Source organism: Micromys minutus, assembly GCF_963924665.1.
Source record: "Micromys minutus genome assembly, chromosome: 11".
Taxonomy (NCBI): Eukaryota; Metazoa; Chordata; class Mammalia; order Rodentia; family Muridae; genus Micromys; species Micromys minutus.
The window spans coordinates 50563093-50589873 of record NC_137980.1 but is presented as its reverse complement, the minus strand read 5'-3'; the positions used below and the strand labels follow the sequence as shown (position 1 = coordinate 50589873).

Here is a 26781-nt window from a genome sequence, read left to right as displayed (position 1 = left end):
AATTAAGCCGGGTGGTGGTGGTGCATGTCTTCAAAATGAGTTTCAGGACAGCCAGACAAGGCTACACAGAGAAACCCTGTCTCAAGAAAAAACAAAACAAATAAAAAACCAACCTACAAAGTCACAGTAGTGGCGCTAGCATGAAAACAGACATATTGACCAATACAGTAGACAGAGAATCCTAAAATAACCTTTACATGAATGAAGCTGGTCAGATGATTCTCAAGAAGAGCCCAAGGCCAATGCGTAAAAGACTTTTGGGGAGGGTACTGGCATCTTGATAGTTGTTTCAATAGATGGTGCTAGAAAACTGAAAATTACAAGCAAAAGAATGAAAGTTGGGGGCTGGAGAGATGGCTCAGCAGTTAGGAGCACTGCCTGCTCTTCCTGAGTTCAGTGCACTCACATACATGAAATAAATAAATAAAATTTTTTTTTCAGTGATGTTCCAGGCTGGAGAGGTGGCTCAGAGATTAAGAACACTCACTGCTCTTCCAGAGGTCGTTTGAGTTCAGTCCCCAGCAACCACATGGCTCGTAACCAACTATAATGTGAACTGGGGACTGGGGCCCTCTTCTGGCATGCGGGTGTACGTGTAGGCAGAACACTATCCCTAATAAGTCTTTTTTAAAAGTGATGTCCCTTGATCTATTGGCTTTGCATAGGACATTGTGTGCGGCACCATGTGGACGATGGGATTGGTTTTGCTCATTTTTTGAGACAGCATCTCCCACTTTGATGGTAGTCCAGCCCAGCTACGTAACCCAGGTCAGCCGTGGCACAGGATTTTGGAATGTAGCCAGGGCAGCCTAAAATTCCTCACTGGGCTGGGATTCCGGACAGGTCATAGTATGCATTGGAATATGTCTTTGTACAAGTTCGCAGGGAATGCAGTCCCTCAGTCCGTCCAAAACATATTCGGTGAAGGGCTAACAACACACGGTGAGGACTGAATAGATTGATACCCTGACACCTAGCTCCCCTAGCGGAGTTCTCCACTGGCTTCGACTTGCCTTATCTTCTCTTGGGATCTCAGCCTCACATCTGTCAGGAGAGAATGCTGCGCAAGATGAGACGTCAGGTTTCACAGAATTCTTTTTCCTGTTGAGACAGGTTGACGTGACCCAGGACCCACCATCCGCCAGCAGGTAGATAGGCTTGCACCATCGCCAGGCGAGGGAACTTTATTATTTTTTTCCATAGTCATGACGGTGGATGAATTAACTCCGTGAATAAAGTCGTGGATACCGGGTAGGTTTAGGAGATAAATCAGAGAGGGTAACTCCAGCGGGGCAGCTCAGGGCTTCCGGAGACCAAAGACACAGCTCAGTAGGCGGAGCAGGATGCAAGGCCACTTCTACTTGTCGTTCCATGGGATGAGCCGTTGATCACCCGGCAAAGAACCATCACATCTCGGCTTTCCTCAGAGGGGCTGTGCCTCATTCTCCACAGCGCCTCCTCGCGCACAGGCCGCTTCCGGGCCTCACTTGTCCCTTCTCGCTCACCCTACTTCGTGCCTGACGGGAACTACGTCACTTCCGCCCACGGAGGCCGCTGTCTCTGAGGCGTCTCCAAGCTTTGGAGCCGACCGCTACGTGACCGCCGATTGGCTGCGTGCGCACGTCGTAAGGGCCCCACCCCTCCCTCCGCGGCGCCTGCTCCGTGGAACTAGCGAGCCGGCAGCTTGGCAGAGCGGGCGGAACCTCGGCGTGCTCCGGGATCTCACTGCCAAGACTGTCGCTGCCGTCCCGCGCGCCGAGACCCGCCATCCCAGACCCCCGACTCCCTTTGGCCCGGCCCGCGCGCCCCACGCCCGGCTCGGGCGGCGCGACGGGAGGATGAGCGGCGGGCGGCGGAAGGAGGAGCCGCCTCAGCCGCAGCTTGCCAACGGGGCCCTCAAGGTGTCCGTGTGGAGCAAGGTGCTGCGGAGCGACGCGGCCTGGGACGACAAGGTGCGGAAGGCCCGGCGAGGGAGGACGGGCGCGGCCGTGGGAACAGGGAGCGGGGTGGCGAGGGTGCTGGCTCTTCGTGGAGCGAGCGGAGCTCCTGCCATCCTTCGCCGTTTGCTCAGCAGGATCCGAAGTAGTTAGCGCTTCTGAAGACGACGCACGTGCCGGGTGCGGAATCTCCGAAGTGCGTTTAGTCTGCATATTAGGAGGGTGGCTCTCCCCTTGTTCGATCAGATGAAAAGGAAGACATGCCCTGTAAGCCTTACGATTCGAGAGCCGGGTCTAAATCCCCTTAGGAGGGTTTGAGTTAGTAAGAAAGTCGCTAGACACGGGTAAGAAGAGGTTGGGGACTTAAAGATGCACTCGCTGGATCTGAGCGTAAACGCCTCCTATCTTTTCTCCATTCTGTGATCTTTGAAACTGTCTCGGTGCAGCCTGACTCTAGATGGTTTGAAAAGAATGCTATATTTGGACTCCTTCCGTTGTTTGGACTGCTGAAATTGGGCTTTCCTTCCTTTAGTTCTGCCATGGAGTGGGGCGGACTTCCTGAAGGTGCCCTTGGCCTGCCCCCAGCCCTGCCCAGCTCTTGCAAAACCTGTAGTCTTTGTGATCTGCTGTGTCATATATTTTTATCTTCTCCGGTCCAAGGACTGGTGTCTGGAGTCCAGGGCAGTTCACAAAGCTGAATGCTCTTTGTTGGGTGAAACTCAGATCTGCTGGCACAGGCCTAAAGCACTTTCTTCTCCACCACTGTACTTTCCTCTGGCTTTCTCAAAAGTCACTGTACAGGAAGGGTGGGTATTGAGGTTAATAGTTCTTCCTGGAGACTGTCTAGAACTTAGCTGATCAACTAAGGGTTATCTGTGGCTAGTGTTCCATCCATGTGGCTTCTTTTAAAGAAGTAACGATCTCTAAAACACAGTAGAGTATGGGTTCTGGAATTAACCACTTAATGTCTAAATGCATTGTTTTCCCTTGTCAGTAGAAGAAATGACAGAAGAACCACATGGATCAAGGTGGTGGTAGTGCATGCTTTTAATCCCAGCACTGAGAGGCAGAAGTAGAGGATCTCTAAGTTGCAGGCCAGCCTAGTCTACAGAGCTAGTTCCAAGACAGCTAGAGCTGCACAGAGAAACTCTGTCTGGAAAACAAGCAAAAAACCACATATGGGGACTAGAGAGGCCTCAGCAGTTTAGAGTGGGCTCCAATCCCAGCACCCATATGGGAAGTCACAATCTGTAACTTCAGTTCTAAGGGATCCAGTGCTCTCATACAGCATCCATGGGCAGCAGGCACATACATGGTACACATGCATATATTAAGGTAAAACATACATACAAAATAAAGAAATTTAGAAAAAAATAAAAAGAACCACATGCCAAGCTAGTAGTGGTACACCAACTGTAATTCAGTACTCCAGAGCTTAGGCCTAGTTTACATAGGCCAACCAGGGCTACATAATGAGGTTGTAGGAAATACTTAGTAAGATTTTTGCTTCTCCACCTGTAGCTGTCTTGTGGCAGTCACTCCAGATAATGCATACATTGTGTCTTTTCTATAGGATGAATTTTTAGATGTGATCTACTGGTTCCGACAGATCATCGCTGTGGTTTTGGGTGTCATTTGGGGCATTTTGCCCTTGCGAGGCTTCTTGGGAATAGCAGGGTAAGTCTTGGGTATCACAGTCTTGTGGTTTTGTCTGTCTGAGACAAGAGCTCACTCTGGAGCTTAGAACTTACAGAGTTCTCTTGCCTCGGCCTGATACATGCTAGGATTTGATACAACTGTGCTCAGGAATCTCATTTCTGTTTTTTATTTTTAAAAAAATTCTTTAGAGGAACAGGATCTCATGTAGCCTAGGTTGCCCCTTGAGCTCCCAATTCTCTTGCCTTTTTCCCCAAGTGCTCTTGGTATTTACAGGCATGCATCAACATGCTTGGTTGGTTCTTGGTTTCTTTTCAGGTTGAGGCTCTGTTTTCCTTTTATGACTACACTGTGTGCATCTGATTTCTAAAGCAGTCAGCATTAGCACTCCTGGACTGGTGCGGTGTTCCTTAGTTCCTTGGCCCAGGAGCATCTCATGTCAGACTACTGTCCTAAAGGCTGGGCTAGTCTGTTTATTCATGGGTCTAACGTGCCTTCTTGCAAGTAGTTGTATTACTTATTGGCAACAGCTGTGGTCTTTGTGGGAATTTGGGAAGTAGAGGAGCTTAAGTTGGAACTGTGAGTAAGCTCTTACAAAAGTGAGGTACTAGTTGTTTTTTGTTGTTGTTTTGTTTTGTTTTTGTGCGTTGGTGTTCTGCCTGCATGTGTCTGTATGACAGGGTCAGATATTGGAGTTGCAGACAATTGTGGGCTACCATGTAGGTTCTGAGAATTGAATCCAGGTCCTCTGGAAGAACAATCAGTGCTCTTTAACCGCTGAGCCATCTCTCCACCCTCTTACTAGTTCTTTAGAGAGGGAGAGGTGAGTTTCAGAAATAGAGTTGGATACTTTCTTGGACAGTGGTAATCCAAAAGAAATATATAGTAGTCCCTCTTGTTGACAGATCTATTCCAGACCCTTGGCGGATACCCACAACCTATTACATATCTCTGAAAAGGTTTAAGTTGTAAATGAAGAGCTAGACATGATGGTATATGCCTGTAATCTCTGTACTTAGGAGGATGACAGGAAGCTCTCCATGACTTTGAGACCAGCTAGACTGCATAGTAAGTTTCTGGCCGGACAGCCAGCCAAGGACATAAAGTAAGACTCTGTCTCAGAAAACCATTTTTTAAAATTGCAAATAAAGCGTGTGAGAGATTAGCAACAGTAACTAATAAAATGACAACTATAGCCACCTTTCATCCCAGCCACTAGGGAGGCAGAGACAGGCAGGTCTCTATGAATTACAGGCCAGCCAGGCAGGGCTGTTATACAGAGAAACCTTGTCTCTAAAAAAACCAAACAAAAAACCAACTATAACAATATAAACTGTAACAAAATTACCTGGTTCTTTTCTCTTTCTCAAAATACCTAATTATTGTTTACTACTTCTGGCAGTGACTTGCAGAAAGTACTTACTGGCATATCCAGATTGTTAGCATCACTCTTGAATGTTGAGGCTGTTACTAAGTAGAGCCAGGGTTATTTGAGCACAAGCACTGATATTATCACAGGTTATGATAACCAAGCCACTACTGACTGACAGGCAGAATGATCTACAGTGTAAATGGAGGGATGGTGCAGGGAAGCAGATTTCACACACAGCCTGAGTGGCTGCAGCTGGAATGCGTGCATTTTATTTACATGCACATGTTGATTTTTGGAATTAACTATCTGTCCATGACTGATGGTAAATAACTGAAACCACACAAAAACTGAGGAGAGGGACCTACTATTCTGTGCCACCTAACCACAAAGGTGGCCTACATTTTTGTATACTGAGCAAGGCATTATATAAGGAAACCATTAAGAGTTCATGCTGTGGATGCCTAAGATGGGTTGGGGTGACGAGATATTGAACCTGTGGTTCATACAGCTCTTCTTATGTGGATGAGGTGTAAAGGTAGGATGCTGATCACCTCACTTGAGCTAAAAGAAAAGGCAGAGAACAGTGCCAGAGGACGGGATGATGTTCTAAAGACCAGAGTAGTTCTCAACTTCCAGGGCCGCTCGTGTAATGGAGAGATGGTCCTAGTTCAGAGCCCCTACACCCATCAGACCTTACAAGACTATTCTTTTCACTTTGGTGCATGGTACATGCACATGTGAGTATGCAGTATATGTGCTTACAGAGGCCAGAACAGGATGCTGGGTGTCTTCCTTTGTTCTGTGCAGTGTTGCCTTGAGACAGGGTCATTCACTGAACTGGTAGCTCACCACCCCAAGTTAGGCTGGCTTGCCAGCAAGCTCTCGGGGTCTGCTTGTCTGCAGCCCGCTAATACTGGGATAACAAACATGTTGCCATGACTGGATGGTGGGGATTTGAACTCAGATCCCCATGCTTATAGAACTAGTGTTTTTAACAACTAATGTATCTCCACAACCCTTAAAACATTAAAAATATTTTGGTTTTTATTAGTTTTCATGGCAATCAGAACAATTTAAGGTGTAGGTTCTCTCCTTTCACCATGTGGAAACCTAGAAGTTGAGTTTGGGCCAGCAGGCTTGGCTGCAAATGCCTTTGCTCACTGAGGCCCTTTTGTGAGATTTTGTTACGGTTTCCTTTTTTTTTTTTTTTGAGATGGCAACTTAACTGTAACTCTGGCTGCCTGGAACTCACTTTTTAGACCCGGCTGATTTCCAAGTCAGAGAGATCATCTGCTTCTGCCACCCTAGTGCTGGGACTGAAGGTGTGGGTCACCATGCCTAGCCCTCCTATAAGATTCCGAAAGGGTTTCTCTGAAGACATGCAGGTCTGGGAATGATCTGACAAGTACCAGAGTAGTTCATTGTTCTTCCTTTGTGTGTACACAGCCTTTAAAACTGCATAGAAAACCCTGCATTCAGGGTCTAGGTCTGCTACTTTGAAGCTATACAATCTTGGATTTATCTGAGGTCAGTTTCCTCTTCGGTAAAATGGGGACAAGAAGTGACTGACAGGTGAATTAAGTGGATGAACGAGTAACCTGCTAAGTGGAAACCAGGTCATCAGTCATGCCATGGGCCAGTCCACGGCTCTTGTCATGTGAGTAGATTTACAGAAAGTGGAAAAATGTGTCTGAGAGAACAAGAAACTGAATGCACTTTGTACTAACGCAGCCAGAGTGTGGGGCTGCTGTGCCAGAGTTGCCCGTTTCTGAGATTCGGTCCCATACTGTCTCCACAGCCAGTTTCTCACCCTGGACAAACCCTGACTTCCTCTGGGTTGGCACTCTCCCCTGCTTTGGAAAAGCTAAGAGCTTTGATTTTGTTATTTCTGTCCCCGGTTTCCTTTGCTTTAGGCTGACCTCCTGGGCTTTGTTCCTAGTGACTTTCCCTCTTCTCCAGGTTAGCTGCCCTGTCTAGCTCCCTTTGCTTTACTTCATTCTGTTGTGGCAGTCAGTTACAGTGAACTCATGCTTTTTTGTAATTTGCCCAAGAACTGGCTGACAGCTCTTCTGTCTACTGAGGTATTGTATTGACGACCCACCTATGGGTCTCAGTTCAGCATAGGGATCACTGTGTGCTCAGTTAAAGCTTAGCTTTTTAAACTGTAATTTCTATGTATATATTACATGGATTTATTTCGTGTGTGAAGGCCACTCCTCCATGGAGAAGTAAGAGGACAACTCGTAGTCAGTGCTGTCCACCATGTGGATTGAACTCAGGTTGGCCCTTTTGTTTACTGCAATGGACAGGGGCTCACTGTATTATGCAGGCTGACCTTGGACTTAATCTTCATCCTCATCCTCTCAAATACAAGAATGACCTTGAAATATTAACTTGTTTTCGCCTCAGATAATGGGTCTACATGCTGTGACTCTCTTCCTCATTTAGATGAAGTGATACTCATTCTTGAAACACATTCAGGATGGGGCCCTTCTAGGGCTTTCTCACCCCTGCCTCTAACCTCACTTACCATAGATTTAATGACTTTATTTCTGTGGCATCTGTCTGCATCAGATATTACCTCTGAAAGGAAGTGCCTATGTCAGCCTTTGCCTTGTCACCCCACTTACTGGCTCCATGGTCCTTTTCCATGTCAGCTTATTGTCACTGTGGGCTAACCCCCATGACCGGGTTTCTCTCTCTGGCCTTTGATGTCTTAGAACTCACATTGTAGATCAGGCCAGCCTCAAACTCACAGAAGTTCAAAATCCTCTGGGATTAAAGACATAAAGCACTATCACCCAGATTTTTTAAAAATAATTGTCTATGTATTATATGTTTTGTATGCACATAACATCTGTCTACACATCAGAAGAGGGCATCACATCCCATTACAGATGGTTGTGAGCCACCATGTGGTTGCTGGGAACTGAACTCAGGACCTCTGGAAGAGCAGTCAGTGCTCTAACCACTGAGCCGTCTCTTCAGCCCTTTTTTGTTTTCTGTTTTTAAAGACAGTCTTATTCTAGCCAAGGCTGGCCTTGAAATTACAGCAGTCCTTCTTGCCTCGGCCTCCCAAGAATTGGATTATAGATTCGAGTGACCATTTCCAGAGCTTTTATCTAATTATCTAGGCTTTCCAGTATTAGTCTCCAGCTAGAACTAATAAGTTAAAAATAAAGGTCCTTTATGGATAGGAGGTGGCCAGGTGCCAAGGTTTCCGGAAGCAGATGAGGGTGTGGCTACGGTATAGTCAAAAGCCTTGTTTCTTTGAAATCCAAGAACTATCGCACTCACAGTCATTGGGTATAAAATGCCTTTGTCTGTTCTTACCTCTCGAGCCACATGCTCATCCCCAAGACACATGTGCTCTCCAGTCCTGAAACATGAGTGACAGATGGGAAGCAGACTTCCCCCACTGCTCCTTCCGCTCATGAGAAGCCCATGACTTGTAAAGCCTGTACACTCCACCCTCTTACCTCCTGCAGGATACCAGAGAGTCCACCAAACACCAGTCTGCAGCCTGCTTCACTCCTTGGAAACAGTCACTGCATCATCCCACACACTCGCAGGGCAAGGTGGGAACACAGCACACAGGCAAAGAATAAACTGGAACACGGGGAATGCTCAGAGCTTACAGTTTGTATTTGGTGTTTATCCCCCTCCAGATTCTGCCTGATCAATGCAGGAGTCCTGTATCTCTACTTCAGTAACTACCTACAAATTGACGAGGAAGAATATGGTGGCACGTGGGAGCTCACCAAAGAAGGGTTTATGACATCATTTGCCTTGTTCATGGTACGTGTAGCTGGTAGTTTTACAACAGCTTCTGTTCATTTTATGAGATGTCAGGTCACCCAAAGAAAGCACTAGTTGACTTATGCTATGTAGTGAGGCTACTGTTCTTTCCAGTGGCCTCTCAAGCAGAGTCCTCCAAAAGATGTGGTCCAGGGCCCATTGCCAACTACATGTTAGCAACTGGGAAATGTTTTTAGTACATGTTTGGAGCTGGGTGTGGTGCTCACAGTTGTAATCCCAGCAAGTGAATTATAAATTTGAGTTCAGACTGAGCTATATAGAGACCATATTCTCAAAAGAAAGGAAAAAGCCAAAACTGTTGCTATGAAGCATATCCATATTCATATAGGGAAAGTGAGCCACTCACATGGCTGTCATCTGAAGTATAAAATGTCCTCTAGGGCTGGAGAGATGGCTCAGCAGTTAAGAGGTCTTAACTGCTCTTCCAGAGTCCTGAGTTCAAATCCCAGCGACCACATGGTGGCTCACAGCCACCTGTAATGGGATCTGGTGCCCTGTTCTGCTGTGTGTGAAGACAGCTACAGTGAAATCATACATAATAAAAAAAAATTTTAAAAGTGATGATTTCTTTTTTTAAAAAATGTCTTCTATCCATACAGTAAAATGATAATTGTCTGTGGTCCTTATATATAGATGAATCTTGAAAACACTATGCCAAATGGAAATAGAATAAGATAGATAAGAAATCGAAAAGGGCTGCATGGTTCCCTCAGTGAAATGTCTAGAATACACAGGGCCATAAGACAGAAGTAGGTTAGTGGTTGCCAGTATCTGAAGGGAGAGTGTTGGGAAGTAAGTGGCCATGGAAACAGACCTTTTCTTTGATGTTTTTTATGAACATCCTAAAGACCTCAGACTTACCCATTTCCATCTTCATGTGGGGGAGGAGCCTGTGTTAATTCAGGTGATGACCTGAATGTTGCTTGTGTCTCCTGTAGGTCATTTGGATCATCTTTTACACTGCCATCCACTATGACTGATGGCATTTGCTCCCTTCTCTTCTGTCCAGTCCAAAGGACCCTTTTATTACAGCACAGATACATGCTTATTGGGGCACTCCTGCTGTGTGGAACCGAGAAGACCCACGTCTCCTGGACTTAGAATCAGCATGTTGGGCATCAGTGTTTTCTGCAAGGGTTGTGAAACTTTTCAAAGAACCATCTGCCTTTGGGGAAGCATTTCTGAATTTGTCCATCGTTAACAATTTCCTTGGATACCATCATGTAACAGCTGTTTGCCAAGTGGAGCTGCTGTTAAATCTGATGTGCCTCTGGATCCAGATAAAACATTGTCTTCCTTGGTTCTCCGTCAGGTGTACAGTTTTTAAACCATCACTGCATCTCAAGTCTTCTGAAAACACCATGTGTGTTGTCCATGGTACAATACAAGCAGCCATCTAATAAGTTTCCATTGTAGGATGTTTTCAGATACTTGAATAAACAAATCTTTAACTGAAAGTGTGTTGCCATGCCTAGTAAAGCCTTGCTTACCTACTGACCATACCCTCAGAACCAAGTATAGCAAGAGTATTTCCCCCTCTCCTCCCACAGCAGCAGTAGCAGCCAGATTCCTCACCTTTTGGCTGGAGTTGGTGGAGGTTATTGACTTGGTTTTGGCATTTCACCAGCACTTAAATGACTAGTGTAGATGTGAGATTTAAATGGTGTCATTCTATATTTGACCACCAGGTGGCAAGACAGGACCTGACTATTTGGATGAAGACTGAGCTTGACTGAAAGGACTTGATGGGAGATCATGGGAAGGTCTGGATTGTCAGCCTTCCCATTGCATGGGAGTTAGGTGGGGTCTGCTGTGGTAAAGCCATCAAGTGTTCTGTTTGTCTCTGCTTTCTGAGCCATCCTACCATCTGAGATGTGCTTGCATTCCGAAAGAGACTTGTGAGCTTTCCTAATATTTTTTTATTTCCATGGTAGTGAAGGTTTCTCTGCCTTCTAGTTAGCTGGTTAGCTTGTATTGAACATTCCTCTCAGCAAGTGACTTATCAGACCTCAGAAGTATTTTAACGCTGTAGAGGCTTGGCCCTGCTCTAAACTGTGTTGCACACAGACTAGAAATTGTAGGCAGGGATGAGACCTCGGAAGAAGATAAATGGCTTATCAGAAGGTCCAGGTGAGGCCCTGAATGTGTCTGTGTCCCCACTCCAACTGTCTCTGCTCTCACAGCCTTGCCTGGAGGGAGCTTTGTCAGCATCAGCTGAGTTGGAGTTGTAGGTGCCACAGCTTTGGTTCCTTTAGCTGTCTGCTTTAGGACTAGGCATCGTCCAGGGAGGTCTCCTCAGTTAGGCTGATATAGGAACTGAGGGATTCCCGGAGCCCCTCACTCAGAAGAGATGCCTCCCCACTGGCAGGTGCTTCCAAGAACAGGAGGCTGCTGTAGATGGGGAATCAGGTAGTCACTTCCTCTGCTCACCACATGGCTCACTGCCCTCAGGACAGCACCATGTGGCTCACAAACCCAGGCTCCTCTATCCACCCGCAATTCAGGACTCTGCTCTCCCACCCACTCTGACCTTCATCTTACCCTGGCTTCCCTGAGGTCCATCCCTCTCTTTCCCCCGACACTGCCTTGTCCTCTATACGACTCAAGCCTGGGCTGGGTTCTAGAAGTGTCCCTGACAGACCCATTGTGGGTTGTGAGTCTATTTCTTATTCTGCCTTTATGTTTCAAATATTCCCCTTACCTGTCTAGCTTTTTCCAATTCAGTGATGATGTTGGCACAGTCACGGGGAGAGGTGTATCTTTGCCGGGTAATGGTCCAAGCTTCTGCAGGACACAGGGCTCCCTGAGGGCACAGCAGATGCCATCTGCTAGCTCTACGGAAGAGATTCAAGCCCATGATATGGTACCTGCCCCAGGAGTTTTCTGTGCTTGGCATACTGAGGACATGTTTGCCAAAACGTAATAAGTGAAGTCTCAAGCTTTGGTTCTCAAAGGCTGAGATGTAGTAAAAGGTCAGCTGAGGCAAAGTTATGGGATACTTAGTTCGGTGTAAAACAAAAGAAAAGCAAGTAGGGAATGGTCAGCCTGGAACCATTTTTTCTACTGTAGAACAGCCTTGTAGGAAACCCCAAGTCACCTTTCTCAAGAGGTGTCCCCCTCCATACACACACACACCACCTTTATTTCTTTCCTGGAATTCTCGGTACTGCCTGCCTCTGCCTCCTGTGTGCTGGAATTAAAGGTGTGCACCACCACTGAAAATAAGGTTTTCCCTTTTGTCTCCGTGACACCAGAGATGCTAAGGATTGCATTGCACCCAGGAACAGCATAGTTTGGTTCCTGTAGGAAGAACTCAGCATCGGGGCACATTGATTTGAAATTACTGTCGCCTGTGAGATTCTGGCAAGCTTTGTCAGCGTGGGATAGAGGCAGCTTCCACCCACATCTCAGCACAAGGACTACATAAGGATAGACGGCAAGAGTGCCTCTGTCTATATAGCTCCAGCAGGTCAAGCGTCGAAGGGCACAACTGACTGGTCCCATCCAAGCTGCAGTGGAGGCAAAATGTAAGCCATACCAGAATAATGTTCCACCAGGGCATGGAGTGAGGGGAAGGTGAGGCGAGGTGAGATGTACAGCCAGCCATTGTCAAGACGCTGTATCCTGTAGTGTCTGATCCGGTCCCAAGATGCAGGACGGCTGAGTCGAATGGACAGGGAATAGCAGCCTGTGGAGTTAAAGGGTCCAGGGTAGATCTGAGGTCCTGCTAGAGACCCAGCCCTGTGTAGGTTGGAAGAAGGAAAAAACAATAACCACAGCCCAGTCTTCAGGGGGATGCTGGGGTCTAAGGCAGACAGACTTAGTTGTAATAGGATTCTGTGGTCCTTGAACTACGTGAGTGTGCAGTAAATAAAGTACAGGGGTAAAGCGTGGGCCTGGTGTGCACACTGTGTTAGGGAATCCCCACTGCCTCTCACAAAGTAGAATAATGCCTTCCAGAACACATGCTAAGTGTGTAGCAAGAGTGCTGGGACACACCTGTAACCCGGCACTCAGAATAGGAGAATAGAGTTCAAGACCCTTCTTGGCTACATGGTAAATTTGGGGCCAACCTCAGCTGAGACCAGGATGTCTCAAAAGACGAAACAATGAAGAGGCAACAAGTTACAGAGTTGCTCAGCATAACTTAGTAAGTTCAAAACTGGCGATGGGGGCTGCAGAGGACATTCGCTCAGCAAGGTTATGACGAGAGGCAGTTGATGGGAGGCAGCCCAGTCAACATAGAGAGAGCTAGGCTGGGCGGGGATGCACAGCGAGACTGACTAAAATAGAACGAAAACTAGCCATTCCTGAGGAACTGCACTCTCCGAGTTCTTTGACACCTGTTTCATAAACCAGGCTGTCTAGGTTTGTCTCTCTTGGAGCCACATTCTGTGGAACCCCTGCCCCCCACACCAGCCCTCCTGTTGCTAAGGCGCACCATCTGGTTTTGTTTGTTTTTGTTTCGTTTTGTCTTTTGAGACTTTTTCTGTGTAGCCCTGGCTGTCCTGGAACCTGCTGGACTCAGAGATCTGCTTGCTTCTGTCTCTCCCGTGCTGGGACTAAAGGAGCGAAGGGATTAATGACCTCAACAGCTTCGAGCATTCAGACCGTGAGCCCTGTTTGGCAGGCAGCGAGCACCCAGTATTCTCTGTACTCTGGCCCTGTGCTCCTCCTGTTCTTTTGTGTGACCTTGTTGGGGTAAGTATGGCCTTACTGAAGGAAATGCCACTGTGGGTGGGCTTTGAGGTCTCAGAAGAGGCACAGTGTCTCTCTTCCCTGCCGCCGGCTCTCAGCCACACAACAATAGGACAGAAACACACCCTTCTCTGCAGAACATTTTCTCACGTGCACGGTGCACACCTGCCGTCTAAAGAAAGAAGTCTCCCTAAGGATGGTTCTGGGATATCTGGGATATCTTCCCATCTTCATAGACACTCATCCCTGAGCCCCAAACTCTCCCACTGTGTCGATCTGGATCTGGAATGCCTTCCCAAAGCCCCTGAGGCGAATGCATGGCAGCAGTGCAGTAGTGTTCAGAGGTGAAGCCTTTGGGAGGCGATGGGGTCGTGACGGCTTTTCCCAGCAAGCCTTTCTGTTTCCCGGCTGCTACAAAGCGAGCAGCTTTTCTCCACCACGTTCTTCCACCAGGAGGCAAACGACTGGGCTCGGTGACTGCTAGCAGAAACCAGGCCCTTCCGTCTGTAGCCGGAGACTGGGAGCCACAGTGTGGGAAGTCTGACTCGGCTAACACTGGGGATGTGTTTACCACCTGATACCGGGCAGCCCTGAGCCTGGGTGGAGACGCTACATCTTCCCTAGTCTCCCAAACTGCATCCAACTCAAAGCTGACACAAGGTGACAGCACCAGAAGGAATGTTAGGTAGTCCTGTGTGTGGCCTGTGCAGTTTTTAGGACTTCCTTCATAAAGCAATACTCAGGGGTCAACTCAAGCCTGGCGCTCCCCAGGCCTAGACCATAACCGGGTAAGCTAGAGGGATCTCTGACATGATGGGGGCGTGGCTGAGAATGGTCTTGGGAGCTCAGGGCTGCAGCCTTCCTCCTTGGTACACAACTCCAGCCTTAGAGCTACAGCGGGCTCCGGTCCAGGCTGACCCTGGAACTGAGCACGGTAGCTGAAGCCTGTAATACTGGTAAATCAGGTGGAGACAGGGGCATCACAAGGCCTGCCTGAGCTACAGAATGAATTCAAAGAGCCCAGACAACTTAGTGAGACCCTGCCTCAAAACAAAAAGTACCTGAGGCTCTGGGTTCGATACCCAGCACTGCAGAAAGAGAAGAAACGATGTCATACAGGCAGTGCTTACTGTACCATATGGGCTGAAATGCACAGGGTATAAGTGAACATTTCCTCTCTCACTGCTGATCTGGGCTCTCTTTGGTCACTTTGAGAGAATGGAGAACCACCCAGTGAAGGAGGCAGATTTCTGGCCTCTGTCCCCAATAGGTCTGTGGTGACAAGAGCCAGCACTGTCACCAGGTCCAGAGCATCCCAATGACTCCTGTGTGTGAAGATCTGAGAACCAGAACTCTGTAACATCACTCAGGATAATAGAACTCGTGTCAATCTTGATCTTTGTCACTCAGTATCTGAAGTAAGTTCCCAACTCCAGCACACACTGGGGTTTCTTGCTCTACTTTACTACAAACATGCCTTGTCCAGTGAGGAGCCTCCCTTGAGGGCACTTTTTCAGATTCCAGATCCCAGAACACGTTCCTGGCCAATTAAAGCAGCTCAGGCTTGGTGTGCTAGCATCTGTATCATAAGCTTCTCCAAGGTGACCCACCCGAGCTAAGAGACAGTTCTCAGCACACGTTCCCCAGGCCAGCAGTGTAAGAGAGGAGCATGTTCAACCCCAGACTCAGTGGGCAGACTGGGTGTGCAGTATTCCTGTAGGTAATTCTGCTGCGTCCCTGGATAGAAACCCACAGGCCTAAAAGCAGTGAGCTAGTGATCTCTACCCAGGCTAGGTAGGTGTGCCCTTCCGTTTAAGCTGTGCTGTGGAAAGGAAGCCTGGAGGAAAGGTGGGGTCAAGCTTGGGAGACAGCCATTCTAACAGGTCAGCATGGGAAGAGTGTTTGTTTGTTTTTTGCTTTAAATGTATAAACTATCAAGTCCCAGGTATCCTCCTGTCCCATATCCCCAGGACTAAAATTACAAGCATACATCACCATGCCAGGCTTTTTCCACGTGTGCTGGGGCTGAACTCAGGTCCAAACACTTCAGACTGAGGCATCCTCTGGCCCCCTCTGCCTTAATTATTTTATTTTGTAGCCTAGAACTTACTATTAGCCCGTGACGGTTTGCATATGCTTGGCCCAGGGATTGGCACTAGTAGAAGGTGTGGCCTTGTTGGAGGAAGTGTGTCACTCTGGGGGTGGGTTAGAGACACTCTGGGGGTGGGTTAGAGACACTTCTCCTAGCTGCCTGAGGATGCTCAGTTTGTGCCTGGCTTCCTTTGGATGAAGATGTAGAACTCTCAGCTCCTCCTGCACCATGCCTGCCTGGATGCTGCCATACTCCTGCCTTGATGATAATGACTGAACCTCTGAACCTGTAAGCCAGTCCCAATTAAATGTTGTCCTTTATAAAACTTGCACTGGTCATGGTGTCTGTTCATAGCAATAAAACCCTAAGACATAGCCCAAGTTGGCCTTGAATTCCTAGGTAATCCTCCTGCCTCTCCTTCTGAATGCTAGAGTTAGGACACCACCACTGCTAGCCTTCTCTGACAAGAGAGCGTGTCACACAGAACACATATGCCTTAAAGTCTCTACATAGCTCAAAGTGACTTTGAATTCTTGATCCTCTAGGCTCTGTCTCCCAAGTACTGTGGTTCTGGCATGCACCGCCTTGCTCTAACTCAGGGTCTTCTGTTTCTAATGAGAGCGGCCTTCTGATTGGATGGACCTCCCCCCACCCTCACACACACACTAGGTTCTGACAATGGGAACACTGGTCCCCACATTTCTTGAAGATCTTTATGGATCCCTCTTGGGTCCTCCATGAATTTCCCTTGTTCTGCTCCTTCTTAATTAAGAGGGTAGAATGAACAGCTGACAGGTGGTCCCTGCGCCTCTGTGACTGCACCTGACCAGAGGTGGGGTGGGTGGGGTGCATAGCTGAGCACTGAGCACTTCCTGTGGCTTTTCTAGCTCACAGCTGGTAGGTCTGCAGTGTTCCAGTCACCACCACCACTGAGGTTTCCTGTTTGAGCTGCTGCACGGGGGCCAGATGTCCCATCCCCCCCCCCACCCCCCCCCGCAGCCAGCGTGTGTGAGGTCTGTTTGAGGGTGAGGGGTGATGTTTCTTGGAAATTAGGAGAGGCTGGAGGAAGGTTCATTCAATAAGCCCATGAGGGAAGAGCACGCAGGGTAGAGGTAGAGAATAAGGACTCTGACAGCCCCCCTCAATGAGGGCAGGCACAGGAGGTGTACCTACACTCCAGAGTGTCATCTCCTCCCTAGGCTGTTATTACTGACTCCATATTGTTGACCCTTGAGGTCTTTGGGGTGCCTGGCTTGTGATGAACATTTGCCAAAAGATCATATCATGTGCTGTCTTATGAAGGGGGAAATCACCACTGCTGGTCCAAGTAAAATCCTGGTTGCGAAAACATAGACTAAGCTTGGGTCCCTGTTGGTGAATTATACCCACTTTGCTCTGTCGTCAAAGGATCCTCATGGAAACAATGTGGCTCAGCTCCAAGCCTAGGTACCCACTCCAGGAACTCTCCCTTTGATTGGCCTAAGTAAACTGTCTTTCCTTTGTCCTTATAGGCTGGTGTCTCCACCTCAGGGCCTGGCTGGACTCAAGAAACCTCTGCTGCCTGGAACAGTGACAGCCTGTCTCCTATGGCCTCCTGTCCTGAGCCCCACTTTAGAGAGGGGGGTGGGGCGGCTTTACCCACCTTTCCTGGTCTGGCTCTCCCTGATGAGGAAAGCTCCTCCGGGGTTCCCAGGTAACAAGAGTAGTTCCTCAGCTTTCTCCCGGCTCAGGCCCTCGTACAGCCATCTGGAGGAGCAAAGAGGGACAGGGTAGGCTTGTGAGTCTTAAAGAATCCTTCCACACCTCTGTATGATCCTGATGACATCTGTCCTCCCTTACCCTCTGGGCCTAGAAGTGATCCTACTTCAGGTTGTCCTCATAGACTGTGCCTGTCTCCTACATGTCCCCTTCAGTGTCCTCTACCCTTGATCCTGGCCACCTTCTAAAGCCCCACACCATGACACCTTCTCTATGGGGCCTTCTCTGGGCTCCTAAGTCTCCTAGGCCAAGGTAAACAAGACATGAGAGTTGTTCTCTGCTCTTTTGGAGGGCAGGGTCTAGGCTCTGTTCAGCCTATGGTCCTGAATAGAGAGAGCAGTATGGGAAGAGTGGAGGAAGGTCCCAAGGTAGAGCTGGGTCGTTTCTCACCCGTGGGAGATTTTAGCCACGCACACACTGGGAATATGATACTCTCTGCCTGAGACTTCCGACTGGACCGTCCACCAATCTCCATCCCTATGGAGAGATCACAGAGGGCACCACCTTCATTTAAAGTTTGAAAGCATCTTTCTCCCTCAATTCCCAGCATTCCCTACACCAGGCAACTCCAGGCTCCTCCTTGGGTTGGCAAATGATCCAAGGCTTCCTGTCCCAAGGCCTGATTCCACTACCTCTCTCCCTGCAGTGTGTCAGGCTGCCAAAAAAAAAAAAAAAAAAAAAAAAAAAAAACCAAAAAACCCACCCAGACATGGTCACATGGGAGTCTTCTAAGAGTAGCTCCGTGCTTCCCTGTTGGTTTTAGAAGAATCCCTTCTCCCACAGGTCAACCTCAGGGGCCCAGTGTTGTCGACTTACTCAGATCTGATGGTCAGTGGTTCCCCAAGTCTCAGAGATAGTCCGGCCTGTTCACCTGCTGGGAAACTGCCCAGGGCCACAGCTGTGGCCTTGTGTCTTACTAGAGAGAGGAATAGACACACTTATCCTCTTGGTCAGTCCTCTCTCAAGATGTGAGGTCTAATTAATTTTTGCCTTGGCTCCCCTCAAGCACCCTTTCCACGGGCACCCTTCAGGAGAGGGATGAGCCCCAAAGTATGAAATCTTTCTAGCAGCTTTTACAGAGCTTGGGAGAACCCAGGTCGCTTTGGGGGCTCCCATGAAGACCTTCAATTCATGTAGGTAGATCTGGGTTCTAGCCATACCTCCCTGTGTGTCTTTCTACAGATGAAGGGATTCTACAAACTAAAAACCCACAGTCCAGAGTGCTTAGTACTGCTTAGTAGAACGGCACTTGCCCAGAGTGTGCGAGGCCCCGGGCTACATTCCTAGCACCATAGCAAAACAAAACAAAAAAACCCATCACATCTTGAAGCCTATATCAACATGGATCTGAGGCGGGTCTGGTGGGACCACACAGCAGCTCTGTGGGCAGAGGAGGACTCAGGAAAGCTAACAGCTTGTCCTGGGGCCCCAGGACTGAGAGCATGGTGAGTTCCAGCACTGACATGTGCTGTCTGTCGGGAGACAGACAGCAGGCTCTGCGGATGGAAGACAACCTCTCTTTTCAGGATGGGGCTCTTTCCCACACACCTGACTCTGGCTTTCTTGTTGCTCCTATGTCCATGTGAACGGGACATGTAAGTCATGAGCACTGTGCACAGGCACAGACTGGATTCCCAGTGGCCTATGTCTGGGGCAGTGAGTAAAGGCCCATGCTGCCCTTGAGAAGTGCCACCAGAGGCTGCTATTGTGGGCCTGACCAGGGCAAGTGCCCCAAGGGAGTGTATGACTAAGGGAACCTGGACCCTGTACATCAGGCCCTACTGGGGGTTTCCGCCATCATTTTACTTCTTACTGGACCTTTAGCACTGCCCTGATAATGTGTGTGTGTGTGTGTGTGTGTGTGTGTAGGAAGGTCCCAAGGCCCTGATGCAGCACTCAGCAAGGAGAAGGGCATAATTCCAACCCCATCCCACCCTGCTCACAGGCTCAGGCTGGGGAAGAGGGAGTGTGAGGGGCTGGTTGACAACTGCGCCTCTCAGGAAGGGCTCGGCCTCCAGGGAGGCGAAGGCTGCAGGGGAAGACTGATTGGCCAGGTCATGGAAGCCGAGGGAAGCTAAGGCACCAGTCACTCTAGAAATGGTCAAGAGAACTCAGTGGGCATGAAGTCCAACTTGGAGGCTGGGCATTAAGCAGCAAGCAGATGATCGCTCACCCAGTCTAAGCATCCCTCCCTAAGCCAGAGCCTGCAAGTGTCTGCTGAGACCTAATACACCTGCCTCCTCTCTCTCCTTCCCCATCCTTTCCCAGTAAGGCTCTCCAAAAGAGACGCTTGCTAGCACAAGGACATCAATTCCAGGAAAAGCAGCCAAGGCCAACAGGAAGGGTTCTTTGTCTCTAAGGAGCTCCCAAAGGACCAAAGTCCCACAGAACTCTGGGACGCGCTCAAGAGGGAGCTGAGAGCCAGGAGTGGGAGAGGACAGACAGACAGACATACAAGGGTCCAGGAGGTAGGTAAGGGTGGAAGGGTCTCTGCTGTAGGTGGGACCGAACCTGCTCCCAGGTCTTCCCTCTTAAAAGGTTAGTAGAAGCCTCCACAGCAGAGAGCTCCTTAGACCCCAAGTCTTGTCTGCCTGGAGTCTGCTGTCCCTGCAGCCAAGAATGCCCAATGACCCCTGAGGAGGTACAGGGAAGGATCCTTGCTCTCCTGAAAGCTGTGGCCTTGCACACCTACAGGGTGAGCCCTGTGGCCCAGCTTCACACTTTTGGAAATGCTGCTCTGACCTGCCCCCCTGACACTCCTATCCCTGCAACACCCTGCCACCAAACCTAACAGAACCGTCACTTCTAACCGTTTCGGTTCCGGCTCTGGGGCAGGGACTGGGCCTATCTTGTTTATTCCTGTGTGTTCAGTTTTCTTCTCATGACTTGACACCTGTAGAGTCTCTGTAGTTTAAGATGGAGGCAGGCTTGGAGAACAAATGACTCCTACACTGGGCCAGTCACAACTTCTATTCCTCCTGGGACAAGGCAGCTCCGTTGAGAGATAATTGAGAGATACCCTCCTTTCCTTGGAGACTAGATGGGAAGGAGAAAAGCCCCTGAACACATTACACCTGCTGGGGCGGTCGCCGCTCTCAGAAGACCTGGATGATCCAGCAGCCGTGACTGCAGCCAGCTCAGTGGAAAAGAAGGTGGTACCTATGGTTTCCAGGTCTCTTCCCTCTGCAGATGAGAAGGCTCCAGGGCCCCAAAGGCACTGGGATGTCACAGCCCTGTGGAGACTGGTACTAGAGAGATAAGAGGCTTAGGAAAAGAAAACCCACATCTTAAGGGATCTGGGGATTGAGAACTAGCAGCTTCTGCCCAAGCTCAGCCGCCAAACATCTTGGCACTGCAGCCTCAGGTATAGGTAATTTACTGCTCCCCAAACCCTTCCAACACTGCTGCTAGGTTTGGATGATCTTGTTATTTGTGGACCACTGTGGCTCCATATAGCATGTATGGATGTGATATATGTATGTATGGAATTCATGTATGTGAGCACACTGTAGCTGTCTTCAGACACACCAGAAGAGGGCATCTGGACCGCATTACAGATGGTTGTGAGCCACCATGTGGTTGCTGGGAATTGAACTCAGAACCTCTAGGAGAGCAGTCAGTGCTCTTAACCACTGAGCCATCTCTCCAGCCCAATGTTTAACTTTAAACACATTTTTGTCCATGTGCTGGGAGTGGAACCATCAACGGTTCTTAAAACTGTTCCACTCCCAAGCACTCACATTTAATCTTCTAACCACTACTGCAGGCTCAACAGAAGCTGGGAGCCTGTCTGGTTCACTGGGAGGGGTTTTCACTGAAGCTTGGGGTTGTATTTGGGTGGTTGGCCAAAGACCTAGAGGTACTGAGATTTGGGTTTCTATAGCTTCATGATTCTTAGGAAGGGCCTGGGAGCCCCACAGATATCACCTACCTGTTTGTATGGACACAGGTTCCTGGCCTGGTCCAGAAGGGCTGGAGCTGGAGCTTGGGCTGGAGTTTTTTCCTCTGCTGGGCAAACTTCCCATCATTCCTCAGCAGAATCCCAGAAGCACACTGAACCTGAAAAGAGACCTGCTATGTAGACAGATCCCTGGATCCCAGCTTGGACCCAGGCATGACCTGATCTGCCAGGGCTGAGGAAAAGACACCACAAAAATGAAGTATCTCAACAGGACCTTGCAAGTCATCACTATGTTGGACTGACTAACAGATGCCAAGCCAAGACCACGGACAAGTTGGAGGTGATTTCCTGTGTCCAATTGGTCTTTCTCCATTCAATCTTTTGGGCCTTTCTTGTGACTCTGCCCATGCATTAGCCTGCCTTTTCCATTTCCTTTGTGTCTGTCTGGACCCCATGCTTTCCCAGGAAGCTTCCTAAGAAACTTTCAGCCTTTGCTGATGATCCTCCTTTGGTTCCTGTGGCCTGGTGGTGGCAGGGATAGTCAGAAGACACTGTGGTTTCTCCAGGCATGCCAGGGACCATGGCTAGGGCCAAGGAGGAGCAAAGAGGTCTTGGAATGGGAGTCACAAGCAGAAGCGACACTGAACAGTGATTGGTGCCAATGGCTGCTGGGAGTCTGTCCGTCTGTGTGGCACAGTGGTGGCTTGCAAGGCTCTGAGGGACTGACTAGTCTCTTCCCCTCTTGGTGCTCCCTTTCCTCATCTGAGACGTGGGGATAGCCACACCCAACATTTGGGTCTGGTAGATAGTGCCCTGGAAAGCCAGCCCAGGGGCCACACTTCCTTCCTGGTCTTGAATGTTCTATGTGACCAATCCCTCCTGGACTCTTCCTTTTCCCTTTTCTGTTTTGTTCATTCATGGTTTCCTTTTGTTTTTGGTTTGTAAGACTATGAACTGGGGCTATGTTCCCTAGGCTGTCCCCAAACTCTTGGGCTCAAGTGATCCTCCTGCTTCTTAGCTCTGTGACTGTGAGCAGGCTCTACTGGAGTGTTCATTCAGTCGGCCGTTACCCTGTAGTCCCGTGCCCCGTCCTCAGCATTGTTAGGGCCAGTATCAGCACATGTCAACAGAAGGAACCAAAGTGAGCAGAGTGTCCTGTCCTCAGACTAAGCAGATCCTTGGTTTCTAGAAAAAGCTGCTTTTCCAATACTATGGTGCTTCCGAGCGGGGGCCGTGCTCTCTAATCCTTCTCCATGGTCTCATTGCTTTCAGAGGACAAGATGTAATTTCACCTGTTTGGTTCCTTCCAGCTGCCCAGGTACTGCCAGGGGGTGGAAGCAGCAGCTCACAGAACAGCAGAGGGCATGGTGGGTGCCTTCCTTGCCCTAGAGACTCACGTGGCCTGGATGAGCATGTTGCTCATTAATGCCATGGGATGACATTCATGTCCTGGAATAGTCCCCACTCAGTAGACATGCTGCCTTGTGGGGATGACAACTCCTCTGTGTCCCCCCCCACCCCAGTCTTACAGCTCTGTGTCATCATCTGGAGAAGCAGCATTTGTCTGTGCTGCCTCTGTGCAGACCCCAGGAGCACCAATCAGAGTTGAGGAACACCAAGCAGGCTGGAGCCCTAGGACTGGCTCTGGACAGCCCCTTCCTCTCAGACTCTGGGCTGCTTTGATGGGGGGAGGGGTGTGTGTGACTGCTGCCTCCTGGGGGCAGGCATTTGCTCCCTACCAAGGCAATTCTTCCTTTTGAGCTGCTATTAATATGAGGGTCAGGCTAAGTGCTTGGCTTTATGTCTGCCATGGGTAGCATAGGGGACTAACTCAGACCAGCTGTGTGACCTCAGACACAGCAGGCAGCTTGTGGTGTCTCCTGTGATGAAGGCTCCTAATACTCACTCCACAGGGCCAGAGGGAGGATTGGAGGGGATCAACTTCCTTGCTCTAGTTCCACAACCTTCAGGACCCTTGGGCCCCAGGGGACCTGCTCTTTGCTGGACACCTCTCCAGGCCTCTTCCTGGTCTGGCCAAGGCATGGTAACTACTGGGGAAGAGGAGACCCAGCCAGGGGCAGTGAGGCCGAGGATACACAGGTGCTGGCCACGTTTGCACAAGAGATCAGATCATTTGTCACACATGTGTGCAACATCCTATGTGCTTAGGCACTGTCTGTGGTGTCCCTGCAAAGCGGGTGGGCAGAGTGTTGGAGAAAGGCAGCAGAAACTGCACAGTACCCAGGCTGCTTTGCTTCTTCTAATCCCATTTTCATTGTGATGACCTCATGTGGAGGATGAGCTGCCTGCTGCTCAGGCAGGGTTAGTGCAGAGCTAGGAGGGCCATCTTGTCTTTTGGGATTTTGTAGGCTTGATTTTGCATCTGGGAACCAAGCACAAAGGCTCAGTGATCTGTACCCTTAGCTTTGCTCCTTTTCAAACTGAAACTCTCACCCTGTAAGAACTGAGCTGCTGCAGGTGACTGTCTTTGGAGAGTAATCTAGAGCCCTTTCCTTCGGTGACCTGCACGGCTCTTGGCCCAAGAGAGGAAAGTAGGTAGCACAGAAGAAACCCCAGAGGCATGAGATCTGGAGGCAGTCAGAGGGGAGAGCCTACTGTGTCTCTGAGGATCCTACAGACCTCATACAGCCAGCTTCCCGTCATCCTCCTAGAGCATGACTACAGAACTCACTCCCAGTCAGAGGTGACCGTTCCTTTTACCTGACCCAAGTTCACCAGAAAACAAAGCAGGCATACTTACAGGTTTGCCATCAGAAGTGTGGTGGGGGAAGTCAGCCAATGTGCACACTGGCCCGACAGGTCAGGCCTTTGCAAGTCCTGAGGTCGTCGGCATCTTAGGCCCTAGCACGTTCACTCTCAGCCTGGAAGCTCAATCACCAGAAAGTGGTCAGAGTAGGTTGAGGTGTTGAGGTAATTAAGCTTCTTTGTCAGCAGACAACACTTGCCATGAAACTGGCACAGAAGCCCTTTACTTCTCGGGAAAACCAGATTGGACACTCCTACCCGGCACAGCAGGGCCAGTGAGCGTGGGCTAAGGATCTGGGGCCCTTGTAGACACAGGTGCTATCCTCAGAACTTCAGCTCTCAGCTGCAGTCTCTGTGGTTCTCACAACCCCACAGTCTCCCCGCCTCTGTTTCCTCTGACGCATCACATCATAGACCATGGAGGAACCACCCCTGCCCCTTTCCTGTTTCTAGGGAGCAGCTGCTCTCCCTCCATGCCTCAGGCTGGAGGTCCTTCTTGGCTTTTTGATTCCATCTGGTCCCAAGAAATAAAGATATGAGGAAAGATGAACAGGAGTTTCCCATGAAGACATGGCCACAGTAATCACCAGAGCACTCAGTCTTTGTAATTCTGAATTTAGATATTCAGAGGGGACCATGCATAGGAATCACCTGGAATCTTCTTCAACTATAGACTCTGAAGTGGGGCTCATTTCTGGCCCAGTGTGATGGCTCGGTGGATGAAGATGCTTCTTACCTGGTGTGAGGACCTAGAGCAATCCTCAGGACTCAGTGGTGGAAGGAGAGAACCGACTTCTGAGAGTTGCCTTCAGACTTCAGCATATCAGTGAATGATGTGTGTGGGGAAGGATTGCTATCAAGCTTATGAGAAATGCCCATGTTGTTGGTATAGAAACTATATTTTGAAAGTTCAGACTTGGGACTGATATGTAGTTTAGTAGTAGATGTGTGCTTATTATGTTCTAGATCCTGGGCTCAATCCCAAGCACCTGCTCTTCAAAATACGGTTCCAGTAATCCAGTATCAACCAGAAGTTCATTAGGTGTGCAGACCTATCTCAGATCCATAAGTCAAAAAATGCCCGGGTAGTGCCAAGGACCAGCTTCAGCTCGGAGAGGGGTTCCAGACAGAAGGGGCGTCTAGGAGCAGCACAAAGAATGACCCAGGGTCAAACAGTGAGTTACAATGGCCTTTACTGCTCAAGGCAGCTTTCTCTTGCTATTCTAAAAACTCTCTGGATAGCCCATCTCTTGCAGACCAAAGTGCAGTCTTTTATTTACATATCAATTCAATCAGGTTCCCTCTCTACTACCCTGTGAATTAGCATCCGTGACCCCAGCCCCTTGATTGTTAGAAAAAGACAGCAAACATAAGAACATTGAAAGTGAGTTCAGAGATCTGCCTGCAGGATGGGTCCTGTCCTGAGCATAACATTTCTACAGCACCTGGACCCAAACTACCTCTATCTCAGACTGACCTTGAACTCAAAAATATACCTGCCTTTATCTTCCTGACAAACTGGCTCACAGTGCAGCCTCTGTTCTTTTAGGTTTGCCCAACCCCTCAAATAATTCACACTGCATCCTTATATTTTGCATAGTTGAGAAATTATACTTTTGTACTCATGTTTTTAGAGTTCTTTCCCACAGCCTTAAAGGCTGTCCTGAAGGTCTCAGCATTTGCCATTTTGCTGAGATATAGACACACCCTTGAACCCTGATTCATGCGGCTTCTAATTATCCTGGATGCATTAACCCTGGCAGGGAGACTATTTCTGGAGGGGGAACATGAAGTAAAATGTATATGTCTTTATACAAAGCAAGCCTTTACACCCACAGCAACCATCAACACTCATGGAGGCCCAACCCTGCTCACTCTGTTCCAGGGATGGGGACCATGTCACTCCATCCCTTATGTGACCAAGCCTGACTCAGCAAAGCAGAGCTTCACAGTCACATTTCTTGAGTACTTACAAGTATTTCAGGTGATTCTGATGTTTAAGCTTGACACTCACAGGTGTGGTATCAAGAACTGGCAATTACTGTGACTTTCTCCACTAACAGTGCAAATACCTGCCTACTGTCCCCTCCTTAGTGGCTACTCTTTAACACGGACACTCACCATGCTCCAACATAAGATGACCTCAGGTGCCACATTTTTCTGGGGGCTCTGTCTTTCCTTGCTCCTTAGGAGGTTGGTTAGATCTCCAGTATCACACATGCAGGGCAAAAGGTCTGGCAGTGGAAACATTGTCTCTGTAGGAAGGCATTATATTTGTTTAAGGTTGTTGGAGGGAAATTAATGAGAGTTCATGCTCCAAGCCTTGCCTCCAGACAATTGTGATGCCCATCAGAGGGGTATCAGCAACAGTGGAGGTTACAGAGACAGTTCCAGAGTGTCACCTGGCTGGCTGAAGGGTCTTTTCTTTTTTCCTTTCCTTTTCTGTATTTATTTCTATGCCTGTGTATATGTCTTTGGGGGTATGCATACCACCTATGGCAGATAAGAGATATACTGTCACCTTTTCTGGGACTGAGGGATGGAGAGCCACCCCATCAGACCAGGAGGCACTTCCTGCAGGTTCGTGGGTCTCTGGTAAGTGGAATCAGATGCTACAGGGACAGCGCTTTCTCTCTGAGAGTGAAGCCCGGCACTTTGTTTTCCATCTTCCTTGGCTAATCTAGAGCTGAGGCCAGTTCTCTGGAGAAAACTCCACAGTGTACCAGACATCACTCACAGGCTTTGACCCCTCCCTCTGACTGACACAGTGACAGGAATGGAT

The 26781-nt window shown here is 49.0% G+C and overlaps 2 protein-coding genes across 2 annotated transcripts; one reads left to right on the top strand and one right to left on the bottom strand.

The window, feature by feature from the left end:
* The first annotated feature begins 1659 nt into the window (after positions 1 to 1659).
* On the top strand, positions 1660 to 9955 carry LOC308426836 (GEL complex subunit OPTI). The gene is made up of 4 exons (XM_080924787.1): positions 1660 to 1952; positions 3511 to 3614; positions 8634 to 8763; positions 9723 to 9955. The coding sequence occupies exons 1-4, from the start codon at positions 1839 to 1841 to the stop codon at positions 9762 to 9764; spliced, it is 390 nt and encodes a 129-aa protein (XP_080780913.1). The 5' UTR covers positions 1660 to 1838; the 3' UTR covers positions 9765 to 9955.
* A 1099-nt stretch (positions 9956 to 11054) lies between these two features.
* On the bottom strand, positions 11055 to 21360 carry SLA2 (Src like adaptor 2; the record flags this gene model as incomplete). The annotated part of the gene is made up of 7 exons (XM_080925718.1): positions 11055 to 11175; positions 11486 to 11618; positions 12323 to 12472; positions 17217 to 17320; positions 17723 to 17809; positions 18149 to 18248; positions 21264 to 21360. The coding sequence occupies 7 exons, from the start codon at positions 21358 to 21360 to the stop codon at positions 11055 to 11057; spliced, it is 792 nt and encodes a 263-aa protein (XP_080781844.1).
* Positions 21361 to 26781: the final 5421 nt, after the last annotated feature.